Source organism: Sesamum indicum, linkage group LG3, assembly GCF_026168435.1.
Source record: "Sesamum indicum cultivar Baizhima isolate 11 linkage group LG3, ASM2616843v1, whole genome shotgun sequence".
Lineage (NCBI taxonomy): Eukaryota > Viridiplantae > Streptophyta > Magnoliopsida > Lamiales > Pedaliaceae > Sesamum > Sesamum indicum.
The window spans coordinates 3,407,955-3,429,019 of record NC_142659.1 but is presented as its reverse complement, the minus strand read 5'-3'; the positions used below and the strand labels follow the sequence as shown (position 1 = coordinate 3,429,019).

Below are 21,065 nucleotides of genomic sequence, written 5' to 3'. Positions count from 1 at the left end.
AATGTGTTGATTTGGTTCAAAATCTATATATATATATATATATAACATGTTGATATTATAATACGAATTTTCAATGATTTATAAATTTTTATTTAAATTTGTCAAACAAATATGAGGGATGTTCTTAAAATTTTAAATTAAGTATTTTTTATATTCTAATTTAAATTTAAACTAAAATATATATGTATATATAAATATATTTTTTTATTATTCTTCTATTAAATGAAGCTAAGGAGGGATGTGAATAGAAAATGACTTTAAACACTATGAAAAATACTAAAATCCATCATAATTCTTCCATTTTTACATTATCAATAGATAAAAATATAAAAACACGCGCTATTAATACATGATTTGATTTTTACAGTAATTTTTGTATTTTTACAAAAATAACTGTAGACATGATTTGGTATTTAATATTTTTTTTCTCATGTAGGAACAATTCCTTACATATTATTATTTACCACAAAATATACTAGATTTGTGTGTACAATTTAAATTTTTATTATTTTATTTAATTACATGAAAGAGAAAAAAAAATAAAATAAATAACTGATCATAATTGATACTTTCTTAAACAAATTTCATTGATCTTAAACGTGCATGAATAAAATAAGATATTATTGATGATAATAAAATTTAAAGAGATGGTCCTTCTGCGTTAGTAATAAATATGCTTGAGGTATTTTGGTAGACAAACATTCTTTGAACCAATTGTGGTTACTCGAGTCGCCTCACACACTTAATTACATAATTGAAATAAATATTTAGGAATAATTATACTCTCATCTCCTGAGATTTGGTGTTATATGTAGATCACCTGTGGTTTGGAAATTTATATTTAGCATTCCTGAAATTTATTTTCGTCTAACAAATAAGTTCTTTCATTAGTTAAAAATTAATAATTTTATTATAGGTTAAATAGATATTTTTATGATTGAATTATCCTCATACTTCTTCGCGCTTTAATCCATGTAATGAGCTATATTCGCACTATTATAATGGTAGTTTAGTTGGAAAAAGAATATTTAACTTGCAATAAATCAGCAATAAGTCGATCAATGATAAATATCAAGTTTTATTCAGTTTGTTAATATCAACAAATTCAATGAATTTTGACTAACGGAGTGACTTATTTGTTAGACAGAAACAAACATGAGAGTGCATATGTAATTTCTCAGACCACATGAATTTACGTATAATTACACCGAATCTCAAGACAGTGGAGTGTAACTATCCCTTTAAAAAGCCCGTTTTGTTTCATTTATAGTTTTCAGTAATTTCGACGGGATGAAGATACTTTATTGATTTTTACGCAAAAAACAAAAATATGTTCGCATTGTACATTCCCAAACTTAGATTCATAATATGTGTCTGGATATAATATGTTCGACATTTAATAGATACTGTATCTGAAACATATAGTTCAATATTATTTTTATTTCTTAAAACAAGTCATGTCACATCCTTTTTTTGTAGGTAATAACGAGGTCTAGAAGGGTGGTTTGATACGTGTGTTTTCAGTAGATTTAACTATAAACTTTCATTACAAATGCGCCAACTCAACAAGATCGGATTAAACAAATAAATTTTCAAAATCTAAAATAATGTATAATTGAAAATGACTTTTAAAAATAAAATTTTCAAAAAACTCAAAATTATATTTTCTCAAAAAAAAAAAACTAAAAATAAGATCCCAACTCCCAACAAAAGTGTAAATGACTTTTGAGTTGACTTGAGGTTCAAGATTCAAGAAAATCTAGAAAGTCTACGTAGCTCCCAATGGGATGGATGAGATGAGATGAGAGATGGTGATGATGATAGATGGACAACAAAGGAAAAGAAAATTCATTGGACCCAAAACAGGTAATAAAAAGTCGTGTCCCAACAGAAACCGGCGGCTTGACAAAAGGGGCAAACCCAACTAATGATGGGGGCATTTTCCCTTTCTGTACCCCCAAACACGCCTCTAACACAAGAATCTATTAACCTAGATTTTGGGCCCCACCTTAAAGATTTTCCCAATCTCCTTTTATATTCTTTCAAAAATAAATAAAAATCCCACATTTGCAATTCCCATCACAACTTTGACTCATCAATCAATTCCTTTTTTTCTTTTCTTTATTTTTTTTTTAAAAAATCAATTAGACACAGTTAAGTGGTATATGCATGCATAATTTTATTATATGAATAATTGTATTTTTTCTTAAATTTTAGTGTAATTATACATGAAAAAATTTTCTAATTTGAGAAATTACATCTAGTATTTTTTATATTTATTTTCGTCTGACAAATAAGTCATTCCTTGGTTAAGATTTATCGAATTTGTTGATATTAAAGAACAATTAAATAAAAATGGATATTCGCCCTCAATTGACTTATTATTAACTTATTGCAGGTCAAACAAACTTCTTTCGACTATACTACCTCCTAACATGCATTAAAGCATGAAGACGTATAAAGTAATTTGATCTTTAAAAAAATATTTGATCTGTAATAAATCAATTGGGGATAAATATATATTTTAATCGGATTTTTTTTATTAATATCAACAAAATTCTGTAAATTTTGACTAATTGAGGGACTTATTTGTTAGACAGAAGAAAATATCATGGATGCTAGATATAATTTCAAAATACAAGTATTTACGTGTAATTACACCAAACTTTGTAGGAGGGGAGTGTAATTATCCTTAAGTAAGATAACGTATTATAAGAACTAAAAATATTTTATAAAATATATGAACTTATAAAATATTTTAATAAATTTAATTCAATAATCCTTTCACTTAAATTAATTATGTTATAAACATATCATGTATTTTTGTAATTATGTATTCATTAATATGATAGCATTTATAACCAACATAATATTTGAGTTAATTATATAGTAATTTGATTAAATACATATTGCATTCTTAAATTATATATATAATTGTATTTATCTTCTAAAGTATGAAAAGATAAGAAAAATACTCATGATAAAATAATTTGGTATTAATAGAATAAAAAATACAATTTACTTATCCTTAAAATATAATTTATTAACAAAATCTCCCCCAAAATTACGTTTAGTGATTTAAAATTTTACTCAATTTTTTATTTAAAAATTAATATTTAAAATTTATAACTTTTTATAAATTATGTAATACAAAAAATTTTATAAGTTCAATATATGTAAATATGTTTTACAAAGTAAATAATTTATGTTAAAAAATACATATAAATATGTGTAAATACATTTTTTTTATTTAATTACATGTCCACATAATTAAAATATATCATACCATTACTCAAAAAATTATAAAATATTATATATTAATTATATTATAGATGTGCATATTTTACAGTGTATGTGCATGTTGAATGTAATATTTTAAAATTATATTGATAATTTATTTTTAAAAAAGTCTAATACATATAACAACACAAGTAAAAATTATTTAATTTTTTACCAATTACATAAAAAATATAAGAATTGTATGCATAATTTAAATTTATATTATATTTATTAAGTATACAAAATAGAAAAATATAAAATGAATGATTGGTTAAAATTGTTAAAATAAATTGGTTAAATGCATTTGAACATAAAATTATCGATACAACTAATTATTTAAAGATATTATTATTTATAAATAAATATAGATATGGATATTTTCAATAATCATATTTTGTATTTCAAAAACAGTTAAGCTACACAATATTTGATTTCATTTTTGGACAATTTCTGAGACTTTGCCTATTATTTTTTATATTTGTCTGTGTGTGTTTTTGTTTTTGAACTTTCTATGTATAATACAGTTATATATAAATATAATATAAAAGAGACACGATTTGATAATAAACAGTGACTTTTGTCTCCAAAAAATACAATATTAAACATACAATACTTATATATATACATATTTATACATAAAAGAGATATGATTTGACAATGAATAGTGATTTTTGTCTCCTAAATTCCAATATCAAACCTACACCACTTATTTTAAAATATTTAAAATTACCTCTAAAAATAAATTCAAATATACGCTCTATCTCCAGCACATATTTATTTATCTCTATTTTTCTCTCTTTATATCCAAAATACGAAACAAAACACTTCAAAAATAAAATGAAACACAACCCTAAAATCTTGAGTTTTAGTACATAGTAACGATAAGTCACTAAATTTTCAATTCTCTCCCATGACTTACATTTTTAACAAAATATTGTTTTTTTGTGGGACTAAGGGAAAAGAAAAATTAAAATTGAGTACTTTCTTAACTTTTGAAAAAAGAAATGTAATGAAAATTAAAATAGGATAAATTACAACCAGCTTTTCTAAGATTTTACATAATTATAGATAATCCCTTATTATAAAAATTATTAATATTCTATTGATTTTAGTGGGTGTCTAATAAGAAACTCAACCCATTAGTTTCTATTAGGTTTTTATCAATTTTTTGTGGTAAGCTGACCAAAATATCTTTAAGGGCTATAAATTATAATTTTACTTATTTTTTATTTTCTTTTACCAAGTGGATAATTTCTTTTATAATTTTTCAAAATTTTTATCCACCTTGTCTATTTTTTTTAGAAAAAATACCACAAGGGAAAAGTTGACAATTTCAAATCTCCATCCAAAAATTATATAATTTTATCAAATATCGGGGAGTATTTGTAATTTTTCAAACTGATGTTTACCCAAAATTTGACCACACCACAAGGGTCGGAGGATCTTCAAGGAAATCCTAAGATTATCAGAGGACTAGCCCTGCAAAACAGAGGGTAACTACAAGGAAAAATTTGAAATAAAGTGAGAATAATGGTGAGATATGATTAAGGATGACGAGTGCAAATTATAAGTTTGGAATAGCTTAAAAACGGAGAAAGGATAATGCAAGAAAGTGAGAATTTGAGAGTAAAGAATGATGCTATCAAGTGACTGCACAAGATCTCTATTTATAAACTTATACAGAGCTGGATATGGGGTTAGTTGCTAAGTTCCATACGTCATTGGAAAGCAATTTGAATTGGCTATCATCCAAAATAAACCGTTTGAGATTTAGATAAATATTGACTGAGATACGTGAGCTGGACTAATCCCTATCAAGTCTGCCAAAAAATGAAAAAATTGGTTATTCATAGATTTTCCAACTCATCAGTCACCAATTTGATTGGAACCACTTGAAAATATCTTAAGGTGACGTGCACAAATGTGTGGACAAGCTATATATGACGTGTCCCCCCCCTTGTATGATGATGTGTCCGATTGAAAATGAGCTTGTTTCTTGGGCCTCAATAAGGTAGTTGCGAGGTTTGTGGGTCTTTTCTTCCCTGTTGATAACCTATTATCTGTCCTGCCAGCAGGGCTTTTAGCCGGCTGGACTAGGATGCTTAACTTGCAGTCTTGCTCAATAAGGGCATCATCACAAACAATAAGGAAATGTTCATAACTATGCTAATTTTTTTAAAGAAAAACATATTGCAATTTAACATTATATTTAGTTATTATACTTTTACCTCTTAATAAACATTTTTTTACATAATTTTTTTTTTTTTTTTTGGAACTAGCTGTAAAAATATTGGACAGTATGAATCATGGCACATCAATAGTGAACCTACACTGTGCTAATATATCACGATCATCATTGTTTTTCGCGTTCAAACTTGATCTTTATAAGAAAAAGCCTTTTACATTGTAACTCTATTTCATAATTACACGTATTCATAAAAATAATTCTTATCTATTCAAAATATTTTTACCTAAAATAACAATATCTCGTAAACAAAATGATAAACGATTATCATTCATCTTGCCGATGTTTGAAAATTAACATAAAACCTACCCGGAGCAAAAATTACACATCTCCAGCACTTGATCCCTTTATTTGGTTTCGTTCTTGATGAGTTTTTAAGATGAACAAAGAAAATGACTCCAAATATAAAGTATTCTAGGTTTTGTTGTACTAAAATCAAGCCAAAATGCTTCAGTTTGATTTACTTGGGTTGATTGGATTGAATATTTCTCATAATCACTGAATTATAAGCCGTTTACTTACTTTTTGGTTAGCCCGTATTGAGATCTCAGACGGAACTTGTGTGGGGATTATGATTATAATCCATCCAAAGGAAATGTGATTACAATCTTTTCGTGTACTCTATATTACTACAGATATAAAATTACAAAAAAAAAAAAAAAGACACACTATCAAGACATATTTCCACGTCAACAATAATTTTACATATCCTTTAAAATAATAACAAACATCTATCTCCTGTAACCTTCAAGTCGCTTAAAAAATAATACCAAACACTTATTATATTCTCCATACACGGTTCAAAAATTTCAAAATTAATGTATGCAAGGGTTCTATATCGATTGTAAATTATGAGAAGTTTGAGTGATTCATAAGTCCCAAATACCTCATATTTTTAGCAAAAGTATTTTTTTCAGTATAAAACCGTAAAGCTCATACAAAATCAAAATAAACAATACGTTTCGCAACAAAACTATAATCTAGTTGCGAGTCTCATCTCCCACATAAAAAACCCAAACTCGTACCTTTCAAAGACAGTTAAACAAAGTGAGATATGTCTAAAAAGAAAAAGGTAAATATAAAGAAAAAAAGATATGGGTAGCTATTTTCAGTCACATATATAGAGGAAAATAGAAAAATAAAAATAAAAAATAAAAAAGTTGAGAAGGGTGGAGGAATGATCAAATCACTGGTAGAATATCTGCCAAATCTGTTTAAATCTTTTACTTTGTTGCATGATACAAACACCTCCCACCTTCCCCTATTTGCCAAAATCACAATCAGCTTTTTCAAGATTAAAAAAAGTGATTCTCCCACGTTTGCTGTCCAACCAAACAATGTCTTATTTGCCCTGCCCAATACGTCGAATCGTATCCCAGACGTATTTATTTGTATGCTTTTTGTTTGGTTTCGATTGATGAGATCCTGTGGGCAGATCGGATCCCATGGATGCACTTTGTTTGGCTATTAAAATAATCTCACGATCTTCCCCACTTGTGGGAACTCCACATTATTTTTGGATTTTTATTTTTTTAATTTATGAAAATTTAATTAGGAGTTTTAAATTTGTACTTGTGTCAAGAATTTGACAGGGCTTTGACGTGTTGTACAAAGCTTAAATAAAGTTGTACCAAGTCAAATGTGATTGAAGGATGTCTCAATTTGTGTTTTTTCATTTTTAAGTTATTTTTTAACAATAAATTATGATTTATATAAATAAAATACTTATACATAAAATAGAATGTTAATTTAGAATAAAATATTTAAATAAGGATAAAATACACTTTGCCTTCTGGATAATTAGTTATGTACCAACATACCCCTACAATAAAACGTGGTAAGACTTAATATTACATTTCACCACTATAATAATAAAATGAAATTTTATGAAAGCACTTATTTCATTTTATATTTTATTTTTTCTCTTATTCTTTTGTGATGTGCATAAAAATAAGTTGATTTAAAAAGGCTCAAGCGATCCAAAAAGAAAAAAAGAAACGAGAGGCCTGCAACATTTTTTGAAGCTTAAAAGGACCTGGTAGGCGGCCTTAACGGGTGCCCCTAGAGAATAGATTTGCAAATGGAGGAGGCCCAAGACATTCACCTACTCGGATCATGATCAAAGCCTAACAAAATATTCGATCCAAAAGGTCCTTACATGTGGTAGCCCACTCTCCCACATGGTGCCTCATAAGCCTAAAGGTCGGCAGCCAACCTGGAATCACATCAGCCCTAGCAAGGAGGACATCGTTGATGGATGGGACTCCTTGCAGATGAGGGAGGTTCCCCCAAAGCTTTGAACTCCTTAGCGGCTAGGACTCTCTAGCGGTTAGGAGTTATTGCTAATAATGGTCGAACCAACTCAGAGATAAGCATTCCACAGTAAGATTAACAGAAGATAAGGACAGATTATAACTTATCCAAAGGCTCTTATCCATTTCTCCCAAAAATTAAAAGGAAATGTGTAGAGCCCATCGCAGGGGGACACCCCCCTATAAATACAGATTTACTCCTCCATACGGGGACATTCTCTAACGTCTCTCACACCATTCTGACACCTTTCTCACTCTTTCGACGTACCCCTCACGTCTCCCACACTTCTTTTACTCTCTAAATCACCTCTATCACTCTTTAAACATTCTCTATCTACAAACACGTTATCATGTGTTTGTACACTTTTTCCCGACTTTATTCACCATATATTGATTTTATTTATATATATATATATTGGCTTTATTCAATCTCAAATTCACTACCTTGGGCATCGGAGTGCTTACGCCTTTTTTGCAGGTCTCCCTTTAGAATTTTCATTCGCTTCCGCCCAAGCTTTGAGCACAGTCCATATCCATTGGACTCATGCATTTTTTATATGCATACATTGGCGCTGTCTGTAGGAGTACAGATTTAAAACGTGAGAACAATAAAAGGAGTCCACACCTCTTCGGATGATTCCCCTAGAAGGTTGGTCCTCTTCACACTAGAGGATCTCCCACAGATGATTACTATCTCTATCAAGGCCCAACTTCAGCGACTCCATCAGTATCATTACTTAATTCTAATTTTCCTACTAATTTACTTTTTATGTGTAGGATGTCCCCCTAAAAAGAGCAGGAGGGCATCCTCCTAAAAAAATGAGCCCTGCCCCTAGGCAGGCACCCTCTTTAGAAAATCTTGTCCCTAGGCAGACTTCATCCTCATAAAATAAGCCTCGCCCCCAGGCAGACATCCTTCACAGAATAAGCCTTGCCCCTAGCAAGCATCCCCCTCAGCGAATAAATCTTCACATACGAGCTTTCCTCAGGGAGTATTTCTAATATTTTAGCTTAATAACCTTGGAGGTTATTTTACCACATTCGATGTGTTAACATATGTTTTATTGTAAGGATTTCAAGAGGAAGATATCCCTCTCATAAAAAGTCCTATCTTCCACACGAGCACAACGACCCTTCTCTATGGAGGCATCCCAACCCTCCTTCGAGCAGGTACTTAGGTCTTTCTCTGAGGACTTGTAAGCTCTACCCTTCAGGCACCTAAACCATCCTTGGCAGATACCCTGTTCTTCCTTCAGCGAGGCTCCTAAGTCTTGCTCTGTGGCTCCCCTCAAATAAGCCCTCCGAGGAGGAGGCACAATAACTTTGCTCTGTGCAAGACCTATTTGTAGTATATATATATTTTTGTTATTTAACATTCTCTTGCAAAAAAAATAAAGTCCTATATTGGCATAGGCACAAAAAGCACTCGTTAAGCCCTCCTCCATGGAGGCACCTTCATAAAAAATCCTACTCCATACAGGCACGAAGTTAACTCTCTTTTTATTCTAAGCATGCTTATGCTACTAACATTATTTGCAGGAATTCGGAAAAAAAATAAAAAAAGAGAAGAAAAATTCATTCTTTGGACCTCACCTCTAAAGACGTCTACTCTAATAAGTGGAGATTTCTCCACTTATTAAATTAGGGGGCTACTGATGTGCATAAAAATAAGTTGGACAGAGAAGCTCAAGTGATCAAAAAATAAGAAAGAAATGAGAAGCTTGTAACGTCCTCAGATGACTAAAACAACCTGGCAGGTGCCCCCAGAAAACAGATTGGTAAAGGGATGAAACCCATGATATCCCCATACTCGGAACATGATCAAAGCTTAACAAAATATTCAGCCTAAAAGGTCTACACAGGTGGCGCCTCATCAGCCCAAAGGTCCAACCACCCTAGAACCCCAGCAACCCTAGCAAGGAGGACATCCCTGACGGCTAGGTCTCCTTGCAAATGAGGGAGGTCCCCCCAAAGGCCTGGACTCCTTGGAGGCTAGGACTCCCTAGCGGTTAGGAGCCCTCGTTGATGAAGGGTCCCCCAACTTGAAGATAAGAATTCAACAACAAAATTAACAGAAGATAAGAACAACTATGGCTTATCGAAATGGTCTTTATCCAATTCTCCCCGAGAATGAAGAAAACATGCAAAGCCCCATCGTAAGGGGACATCCCTCTATACATACAAGTTTACTCCTTTATAAGGGGACACTCTCTAACATCTCTTGCACCTTCATGAGACCTTCCTGACTCCTTTCTCACTCTTTGGACGTCCCCCTCACGATCCTCACACTTCGCTTACACTCTAAATCACCTCTTTCACTCCCTAGACATTCTCTAAGCACTCTACAAGCACGTTATTATGTGTTCTTATACTTTTCACTGACTTTATTCACCATATCTTGATTTAAATTATATTTATTTACTTTTTGGCATTATTCAATCTTAAATTCAATACTAACTTGGATGTCGGAGTGCTAATACCTTCTTTGTAGGTCCCCCTTCAGGATTTTCATTCACTTCAGCCTAAGTTTTGTACATAATTCGTATTTATTGGACCCGTATATTTTTTGAACGCATCATTTTGCATTATACTTTCCCTCTTCCTACCTCATTCTTTTATACGAGAGTGACACCTGGGATCTGAATGGGTAGGGTGCAACTCTCCCTACTTGAGAAAAAAAAAAGGTATGTCGAGTTGGAATCGAGTGGAGTCCCGTAGGTGGTGATGCTCATGTGGGGTTGAGATGGGATTTTATGGCAATTAGAATAGAGAAATGCTAACATGGTCTAGATGACAATGAGTTGAACTGTGAAGAAATGTACGTTTTTTATGAGGAGAGAAATCAGGAAAAAAAGAAAGGAAGAACGCAAAATAACGTTAAAGAAGAAGAAATATTGAAGAAAAAAATGACTATAGTAGACATGTCAATGGGTAAATAATACTCAATTCCGAGTCTATTATAATAAATTTAGACCCAGGCTCTCAACTTAAGCCCCGACTCATTAGATTAAATTGCTTGGGGTATGGATCGCGTAATATACCTAGTAATACCCAATATTACCCATATCCAATTTCACCTAATTTTCTACCAAAATTCTCTCTCAACTCTTTTTAGTGTCTCACCGTCGGTTCAACACTCACCTCCACAATTAGCCCAATCGTGGCCTTTGATCGTTATGTGCAAAGTACTAAAATGTATTGAGAATAATATAATTATTTAAGGTATGAGGATAATTTTGTTCAACCTGAGGGATAAGTGTTAAATTTGTTAGTTTATGAGATTTAAATGTTACATCAAAAATAATTTAAGGGCAAACTATAATTAACCCTATATTTTATTTTGCTTTCCTTTTTTTTTAATCTTAATCATATTTCTCTTTTAACTTTCATACTTTGCTATTTCTTGCCACAATAACACTTGGGCTTGGATGGGCTATTTTGAGTTTGATAATTAAATAGGCCCATAAGAACTTATAGCTTAGCCCAACATATTTTCAAATATTGATTGCTATTGGACCAATCCACAAAGCATTAAATATAAATCATTTTACAACATATTTAATTGGTTAGAATTTTTATCTTTGTATTTTCTTCCGCATCTTTGGATAAAGATGTTAAATTGTAAATCATCAAAAGTATTTAATTAAATTTATTGAAATACCTACCAAATTTATATATTTATAAAAAGTTTTTTTTTATGAATTGCAAAATATTAAATTTTATTTAAATATTTTGTTGTCAAAATATTTAAAAAAATTAAATTTTTTTAAATTAATAAATTAAAATACATAATTTTAAATAAATCAATCATTATTTTCTTTAAAAAAAATTATGAATATTTTAGAAATTTATAATTAAAATGTAAAAATTTATTGTATAGAAATGTAGGATAACTTATTTGATTCACCAAGAAATTGATCCGACGCCCAGGTTTTGCTTTTTGCATTCATTCATTGAATCCGGCCACCGTTAATGGAGGATGAGAAGTTGGCAGCGTACTACGACGACCTCACTCGTAGAGGCGGCGCCGCCGCCCGGTTCAAACAGGGTCTCGGCTTCTCATCCAGCAATTCTTCGGCAAACAGCGACGTTCCGTCCAGAGGGTCCGCCCTGCCCTCCACCTCGTCTTTTCTTAGTGGTTTCGTAAGAGCGTCCAGTCCTTCCAAAACCTCCGAATTTGAGAAGCAAGCTCAGCTTCAGTCTATACAAGACAAGCTCAGCAAGAAACATAAAGAGAAGACCCGAAGTCGCAGCCCTAGTCGGAATTCGAGTCGCCGGAGTCGGAGTCGGAGCCGGGATAGGATTAGAGATAAACATTCAAGGCGCCGAAGCAGGAGCCGCAGCCGTAGCCGAGATAGACATTCGAGACGTAGGAGTCGTAGCAGGAGCCGGGATAGGCGGTCGAGGAGGAGGAGTAGGAGCCGGGAGGATGAGTCAAGGCGTAAATATCGGTCTAGGAGTAGGAGTAGAGAAAAGAATAGAGAGAGAAGTAGACGGCATGGGTCGCCGGAAGAGCGGAGGTCGGAGAAGAGTAAAAAGCGGGGGGAGGCGCGGGGTGGTGGTGGGGTTGATTATGCTAAATTGATTGAAGGTTATGACAGTATGGTGAGTTATATGTTTTGGAATCTAATTACTTTGCATTGTGTTTCTTTCATATAGGGAATTTGGTAAATGATTATGTAAATTTGGATTTTGAGTTCCCTGCACGAAAACATGATCATTTTATTGGATTCTACACTTGTCTTCTTGACTGTATTTGGTTGAGGAAAATCTGTGTGGATATGATGCTATGTTGGTTCGATGATGGTAAGACGTTGGAATCACAAAGAATTAGATGTATGTTCTCATGGTGTGATGATAGTGCTATTGGTTAAATGCTGCACAGTACCTTCAACAAGGTGCTTGTTTTGATCAACCAAAGAATTGCTCAAGTTTTTATTTTTTGGAATTGAACTCATTTCATTAAAATAACAAGCTAACGGTTTCAGAACAGCTGAGCTTCACAATCATACAAATCCATGACTGCTAATATTTACCATCCCCCCCTCCAAAAACGCCCCAGTTTATACAAATTTCACAACCCCCAACACTAGCCCTGGAACCGTACATCTGTTAGTTCGAATTCACTTTTATGAGCTGCATCTTGGTTGCCGGTTTTACCATTTAGCTTTAGTACCAATATTAATTTCGGTGAGCAACATGGAGCATTTGGATAACTAAGTGGGAAGAATCTTTTACAAGATATGTCTTTTTGAGAATGCTAGGAGCTTCAACCGCTATTAGCCTTGACTATAGTTTTCAGCGAGTGCCTGCATGTGTTATTATGATTCCTTCTCTTTTATCTATTTTCTAACTTTGTTTATGGTGAATCATAAATCTAAGAACGTCAATATAAAGGCAAATTAGTAAGCTTCATTTCTACCTTGAAGATGGTTGTCTTAAGTGTTTCGCTAATGAATTGCTTTTTCTACTTTTATCTATTTAGCTAATGTGGATTCTGGTGATAGTTCTGTTTTTATTTTTAACAGACACCAGCTGAAAGAGTCAAAGCCAAGATGAAGCTTCAACTTTCAAAAACTGGTATTTATCGTAATTAAATTCGTTGATGTTTTCCTTGATAAACTGAGTGTTCTTTTATACAGTTAGATGAATTTACTTTTGGTATTGATCATTATACCTTGCATAACTCTGAATTACGCCAAACCTTAGCTTCGTCAAATCTACCTCCCCTTGCCTAAATGTATTTGAAATGTAATTGGGCATCCTCCCCTGAGCTTCTGATGCCTCATTCCTTTTAATTGTATATTTCATCTTATGAGAAGTATTTCAAGTTTATTAACAGCTTTATACTCGTAAAATCAATTTTAGAAAAGATTAGAATATGACAAGTTAAGGAACAGTGTTCAAAATTCCTCTGAGACATCCCTTGGGTTCTGTACTTTGTGTATAAATGAGCTTTCTTAAAGTTCCTAACACTTGCATCTTTATCCTAACAATAGAAAAAGTATTGAAGTTTTGGGTCCTTTTGCCTTCGGTTCACAGTCCGAAAACTGTTGGAGTAGTTGTGGTGGCGGCTGATGAATATCCAATTTAGGACATGACATGTTGAAACATAAGTACATAAAATGAAGTAAAAACACCTCAATGAATTTCCTGGTAGGGGCTTTTAGACATATCCATGGTTTGAAACAGGATCAGTATTGGGCTGGAGATACAAACTGCAACAACAATCTAGAGTGGACTTTTGCTTATCTAAACTATAGATGTTTTAAAAATGTTTAGGCACCCACAAACAAATAATTTGAACTTATGAAGGGTATACACTTGCTTTGCATGTATTTTGGAATGAAAACTGCTGTATTTATGATATATTTTTGGGAACAATTATCAGAATGTTGAAGAGTGAGAATAGCTGTTGAGAAGTTCTCTTAAACACAGTGACAGCATTGGTAACTCTGAATACATGGTCATTTTTGTAACTTACTAACTTGTAGGGGTTGATTTTGGTAAAAGTGAAAGTTCACAAGAAGTGGACTGTTGGATGTTAAGAGTAATATTTTCTGGTCCATGATATCATTGATCCTGAGTGCTGTATTATTGTTAGCATAAGGTAGCAACTGTTGGTCGGAGTGTAGATTTATGCTGACACACTCAAACATCAATGTCGACTCGGTCTTAAGTTTATTATGTTCTATTTTAATGGTCTGTGAGACCTTTTTTCACCCAAGAAAATCAATGGCAATAGCTATTTCACTTTATTCTCTCAAGCAAAACCAGTGAAGTTGGAATATTTGTCTCCACTTTATTCTTGAATACTCTCGAGGCTGATTATTTCTGCTTCCTGAATCGAATGACATTGTTTTCGTGTTATTTCCTTGTCTTGTACTTTTCGTGGTAAGATAGAACCATTGCTTTTGCAGTTGAAAATGATGAAACAATTGGAAAAGGCTCTGGATGGGAGCGGTTTGACTTCAACAAGGATGCCCCCCTTGATGATGAGGAGGAAATTGAAGGTTAAATTCTTCTGCTTTCCCCTTTTTTGTCATTGGCTTAAATAAATTAAGTTTCATCAACATGACTTTTCTCTGTTTGATGAGTTGGAAATTGAGTATTCTTTATGTGTTAGTGTCTAAATTATGTTTGCAATTGTGTTGCTAATGCATACACTTCTCTACAGATCCTAGTAATCTTCAATTTGACCTTATTTATGTCTCTGTTTACTTGCTTAAATATTAATAACTGTCTTAATTGGGAGATTGAGGGTAATTCATGTAGTCGATGTTTTGCCTTCACAAAGCCTTTGGTATCAACAAGGGGGAGACCAATACGTAGCTTATTACCACTTTGGTTTTGGTATGGGGGAGAAAGACTAAATTAGATCATGAAAGGGGGAAAACTAAATTAGATCATGTATTAGGTTGGTATATATCTTATGTTTTGTAGCTTACTGCTCATGATATTGGTTTGACTTTCTTTTGGAAAAAAACTCTTTATCATATAAAAGTTAAGTTACTGCAGCCATTTCCTTTTTTGGTGCAAAGTGTGATAATAATGTTTTGTCATCTACTCACAGCTGCGGAGGATGATGCCGTGTTAGTCAAGCACATGGGACAAAGCTTCCGTTTCTCAGCAGTCGAGGTAATCTACGCTTAATTTTGATTCACAACATTTTTGTATTTTAGACTAGTTCATACACATTTCTTCAAATATTTAAAGGCGAGGAAAGAGGAAGAAATCAAAGCTGCTCACGACGAAGCAATGTTTGGAGGCTCTTCATATCCACCACCTGCAGAAACAGACGATGAAGCAGAAAAGGAAAGCCAAACGAAACAAAAAATAGAAAGTGCTCCTGTCACAAGTCTTCTCAGTACCCAGGTGATAGAATATGCGCATTATACAGATTTTCCATCTGCTGCCCAGAAAATGCAACTTAGTAATCTACCCATGTTCCTAAAATGTTCGTCTCTGCAGGTTCTCACTATGCAGCAAGGCTCTTGGCGTGATCGAGCCCGTAAACCATGAAGTTCTAAAACAATTTTGATGGACATGTTTATTATCCCAACCCCACTCTCTCCTAACAGTTCAGGCCGATTTGTAATGATCTTCTTGGCTTCTAAAACTGGAAATGCTTAAAAGAACTAGGATTATAACTCCTTTAGCAATATTTGGTGTATCTTGGTACTGGTGTAATTTGGCAACTGAGAGAAGTGGCAGAAAATGTTGTATGATTTGATCTATTTATCCAAATTTTTCTGATCCAGTGATTTAAAAAACTGCTTATGTGATGCAAATTCGGCAGATATTTCAGAATGATGATTCAGAGACTGCAAGATTCACTTGCATTTTTCAGTGAGATAAAAGTCTGTTTCTGCTGTCAATTACTTCGGTGGTGTGTGTAATTTGCAACACCTATGTTGTGGTTTAGTAGTTAAGGTACTCACGAAATGGGTATTAATTTTTGCCAAGGTTTTTGGTGACACTAAGCTGACTCATGTGTTATTCTCATATAGTTAAATCTTGGCTTTTGGCGACAATATGTAGGAATTCGACAAGCATATACAAAGCAAGCTCAATTTCTCTGGGTGTCACCTTTACTTTCTATTTGTTTACCATAAAAAAAAAAAATGTAATCCGTACGTTGTCAGCTGTTGTCTTTCATTTTGTCTACATTTATGACAACAGGGAATTTGTTGGTTTTTAGTTGCAATCAGTACTGTTCTAGTTGGCACCATAAAGCTTTCTTACTCGCAATGGTCCCGAAATCACAGTAGTAATAAACCTTGAACACTTTTGTTCTCACAGACAACTGCATGGTTTAAAGTGAAAATATTGAAGACATATTCTAGTATGGCACATATTATACTTACCAACCTCTATCCTCACTCCAAGAACATAAAAAGATTAAATACATGAGCATTTCATAAGCCAATGTCAATTTTCATATCACTTGTTATGTGATTGGTCACTCATCTTAGTTTATATACCAATTATATGATAAGTATAATGGAGAATTAAATTTGCACTTCTTGATCTATGGTATATTTATGATACCACCCCTACCTTTTGAATAATTAGACGTTTACCCACGAAAAACGTTGAAGTCATTTAGACAAAATGTCCATACTTTTTGAAAATTCAGACATATATCCCTAAAAAATATCAACATCATTATACAAACTACATTTGTTTTTTGGCTATCGGATGAGATTTCTGTATTTATATAAAAGATGGGTGATTTGTGTAAAGTGATTATAAATAGAATTTCTAAATATAATATACTTAAATTTTCACCTGTGGCAGAATTTAATTCAAAATAGAATTTTCAACAATCAACAAAAAGTAATTAGTACCAGCATCAATCAACTACTTTGATTCCACAATCATGTCCAAACTACTATTCATAAAACTCATGTCCTTCATGTTCATGCTGTTCATCCAAGGATGTAATAAGCAAACAGAGCCAACAATGCCAATCCACAAAATGCTACAACATCACATAATGCAAAACACACCAAACAAGCCTTAAAGTAAATCTACGATAAAACTCCATTGGTTTAAACAAATTCTTAGACCCGCAGAACCAGTTCAAATGGCCCTACGAGGCACCCCTTTTCTGCTGCGCTTACGTTTGCTCTCAGATGTTGATGCCTGCTGATAAACTGCAGCCTTTGTCTGAGAAGTCTTCTTTGCACGTAAACGGAACTGGATTCTGTTCCTCCTAGAAATTGCTTGGAACTGAAAATTTCAGACAAGTAAATATAACATAAGTATTTATCAAATAGAGCGGAATTTTTTTTTTTTTTGGTTGGTTATTATTCATTGATTTTAGTAAGAAATCAAGTCAGTAAATTTCACATTCTATCACATCTTCTATTCGATATAATATATACACATCATGTGTACAAAGATTACATCATTCAGTTTATTAAAAAAAAAAAATATTATACAGTGACATGTATACATGTCAAAATGAAATTAAAACTGCAACATAATTTAGAATAGAATATCCAATTAGAGTAAATCCACTTACATGCATGTACGATTTCCTAAAATTTAATATCTATTTAGGACATTTGTTTATTGTGGTCTTCTATTTTCCAATCAAATAAAGAAAAGGTCTTACATGAAAACATAAAACATTAAAAAATATTTATTTAGGACATTTATTTGTGGTCCAATCAGATAACGAAAAGGTCTTACATGATAACATAAAACTTTACAAAAATACTATTGTTATATAAGTTAAAAGTTCTAACATGAACAAGAAAGAAAATATTACCTTGCAAGCAATGCTGCAGAAGCAAAAACGATCACTACGATGGGTCAGTTTTCTCTTACAAACTTTGCAAGCTCCATCACCCTCTATGAGCGAACCCGATCCAGTGTGAGGAAGGGGAGTCAACGATATAACCCACTTTTTGTTGCATTTATAAGTCTATGTACGATACAAATCAGATGAGGTTCGAGAATGAATAATAAATGAAGGATCAATCACTTTGCCACCCAGAAGTTATGTTCAAATATACAAACACCCCCGTTCAAATATTCAAACCCAAACTTGCACAAATACCTTTTAGGAGATGTGCCTGTAATTTTGTAAAAGACAGAGGTGTTTGTGTATTCCGATCTAACCTTAGGGGTGTCAATGTAATATACCCATAAATAAATTAATGGCAGAACTAAACATGAAATATTTTCAAGAAATGAACATTTTCATACACTTTCTTCAAATGCATGCATCCTCTTTATGTTCAGTTCAGCATATGTCATTAAGCAGTTCATACAATTATTTATTTCAAAGACAATATATATCTATATAATCACTTCATCAATATTTATTTATACTTTTATATATTCGCTAGTATTAGTATGTCAACATAATCGTAATAAACGCAATCCGAATTCAGAATATGCGATTCATCGTGCAAGAGATATGAAGAAAGCATAAAAATGCGAAGTTTTAGAACATATGAAATGTCCTACATTATACTAATATGAGCTATCGCGTTATATCAATATCAACTAGCTATACCTGGATTTTGGAGCAATCAATGTGCTGCTCCATCTGGTCGAGGGGAACAACGTCTTGATAGACATGCCTGTAGATCGTCAGCACCTCGTGTTCAATGTGAACACTGGTTGCAACACAATGCTTACAAGCTGATGCGTTGCAAGTTATGCAGTAGCGGTTTAAGTCGTTCTTCCGGAGATGATGGGTTGAACATTTTCGGAAAAATGTCTTTTCAAGGAATTGATCAAGCCATTTCGGCATGTCGTTGGCACCTTGGATCGCGTTCTCATCCTTTGAAAAATGATTATATCAACAATATATGATCACACATAACAACTCAACAAACACGTTATACAAAACATAAGTGTATTCAAGTCCTAATTTTAACTTTATGTCCCATGTAAGAGAAGTTCGAGCGGAATCTAGGACAAGACTACATATTTTTCATGCTCGTACATACATGTCAAAGGATTTTGCTTAAACTACATACCTTTTGTATTAAGTATCTCATGCAGGTTGACATCACGAAAATTTAAACACATTTGATGATATCAGTGGCGTAATATCCACGATATGTGAAACATAATGAAGTTTCAAATATACGAATTGTTTTAGCTTTCGACACAATATGACAAAATAAGGAACACTTATCTTTTTATGCTACTTATGCAAGCTTTAACACATTAGTTAGAAGCACATGCACGCGCGCACACATGCTTATTACAAATTCGTATAGTTGCATGCATTGAAAAATATATGAACTACTAGGGTGGTTAACTAATAACTACATAGGATATTGAAACCTTCAAGTAATGGACAAACAACATAAACACAAAAATCCACTGTTTGTGAGTGTTAATCCTAGTATTGGATTTCAGGATCAACTTCCCTGCTTGTGTCAAACACTTTTCGACGCCACCTAATTATTTAATAATACTAAACTTTTGCATACATGTCAGATATTTAATGACGAGGAAATGAAGAAACATTGATGTTGATGATGTTTTCTCAAATTGGGAATCCTACACTATGCACAAAGCACAATTGCATGTGATCAGAAGGTACTTCATACGCTGCACAAAATATATTTTACAAGAAATTATATATATATATGTATATATATTTAGTTTCTTCAAATACAATCAATTTAATCATTTTTCACCTATATATCTAACACATAAAAGCAAGTGATAAATATTAAATTCAAAATAAAAAAGTATATTAAAGTATTACGTTAGAAAAACTAATATAACTATTTTGATGTAAAAATACAACTCGATTAACCAATTACAAACTAAAAACCAATTTGAGTACATAAATTTTCAAAATGTGAAAAAAAATAATATTAAAACAGATTTTTTTAATTCAATATTTATACATACTACAATTTTAATTTCAATTCAATTCCGTCCAGTTATCAATTATGAGTATACCTTTAATTTATTGGTCAGACGCATCAAGACACCGGGAATCTCCGTACATTTTCCATATCAACAAGCACGAGTACGACAAGAAAACTTAATTTTTGCTAATTTTGATTTTCCATATCAACAAGCACGAGTACGACAAGAAGACTTAATTTTTGCTAATTTTGTCGTACTTATATTTAATTGAAAAAAAATCTTACTGCGCCGCAATTCTTTAGATAAAGTATCAACCATAGGAGAAAACAACAACAAATGCAGATCACAATACAATTAATCAATTTTTGACTCATTTTATCACACCTAAAAATGCATCCAATTGACAAGGCAAAAATGAGGATTTTAGTACAAGATACTACAGTGTATACTAAGATAAATGACCTAATTATTACTTTGAATATCATGGAATAAATGATAAATTCTACATATACCACTTCAAATATGTAAGAAAATAGAAATATGCATTAATTCTAAATTCTCGACTCACTTGTTGTATGGCTGGAGAACTCATTTCTTAGAAATTTCTAAGCCAACTCTCGGAGAAGTTCTTGTGAAAGTGAAATGATTTGAAATAAGAACATCACCATCACTGTCTTATCATTCTGCTTTTTCAGACAGAAGTGATTATTTAATGACAGTTTTAATACACTGTGGTTGGACAAATTTGTCTTATTTGAAAGGAAAGCAAGGCGTAACGCTCCACTTTAATGTTCAATTCGCTTCAACCTCACAAAGTCAAAGATATTAGTAATACTATTACAAGAATCTTTTTTATCACTTACACGGAATGATGT

General features: G+C 32.4%; 2 protein-coding genes across 2 annotated transcripts; one reads left to right on the top strand and one right to left on the bottom strand.

Moving 5' to 3' along the window:
• Positions 1–11,723: 11,723 nt before the first annotated feature.
• LOC105157139 (serine/arginine-rich splicing factor) lies at positions 11,724–15,993 on the top strand. Its single transcript, XM_011073449.3, has 6 exons — positions 11,724–12,441; positions 13,365–13,416; positions 14,757–14,849; positions 15,410–15,474; positions 15,553–15,711; positions 15,808–15,993. The coding sequence occupies exons 1-6, from the start codon at positions 11,809–11,811 to the stop codon at positions 15,856–15,858; spliced, it is 1,053 nt and encodes a 350-aa protein (XP_011071751.3). The 5' UTR covers positions 11,724–11,808; the 3' UTR covers positions 15,859–15,993.
• A 1,210-nt stretch (positions 15,994–17,203) lies between these two features.
• LOC105157138 (protein RGF1 INDUCIBLE TRANSCRIPTION FACTOR 1-like) lies at positions 17,204–20,897 on the bottom strand. The gene is made up of 4 exons (XM_011073448.2): positions 20,759–20,897; positions 18,869–19,138; positions 18,116–18,271; positions 17,204–17,571 (listed from the first exon to the last, which is right to left on the bottom strand). Exons 1-4 carry the CDS (start codon positions 20,780–20,782, stop codon positions 17,422–17,424), a joined length of 600 nt encoding a protein of 199 aa, XP_011071750.1. The 5' UTR covers positions 20,783–20,897; the 3' UTR covers positions 17,204–17,421.
• Between the last annotated feature and the right edge of the window lie 168 nt (positions 20,898–21,065).

What these genes read in the sequence shown, in the direction of transcription:
- LOC105157138 (XM_011073448.2), bottom strand. Translation starts at nt 20,782, where the DNA reads ATGAGTTCTCCAGCCATACAACAA. An exon ending in GTTCTCCAGCCATACAACAA is followed by an intron (nt 19,139 to 20,758) that starts GTGAGTCGAGAA and finishes CATTTTTCAAAG; the next exon opens with GATGAGAACGCGATCCAAGG. An exon ending in TCTGCAGCATTGCTTGCAAG is followed by an intron (nt 17,572 to 18,115) that starts GTAATATTTTCT and finishes TGAAATTTTCAG; the next exon opens with TTCCAAGCAATTTCTAGGAG.
- LOC105157139 (XM_011073449.3), top strand. Translation starts at nt 11,809, where the DNA reads ATGGAGGATGAGAAGTTGGCAGCGTACTACGACGACCTCACTCGTAGA. An exon ending in TTGAAGGTTATGACAGTATG is followed by an intron (nt 12,442 to 13,364) that starts GTGAGTTATATG and finishes TATTTTTAACAG; the next exon opens with ACACCAGCTGAAAGAGTCAA. An exon ending in TCCGTTTCTCAGCAGTCGAG is followed by an intron (nt 15,475 to 15,552) that starts GTAATCTACGCT and finishes AAATATTTAAAG; the next exon opens with GCGAGGAAAGAGGAAGAAAT.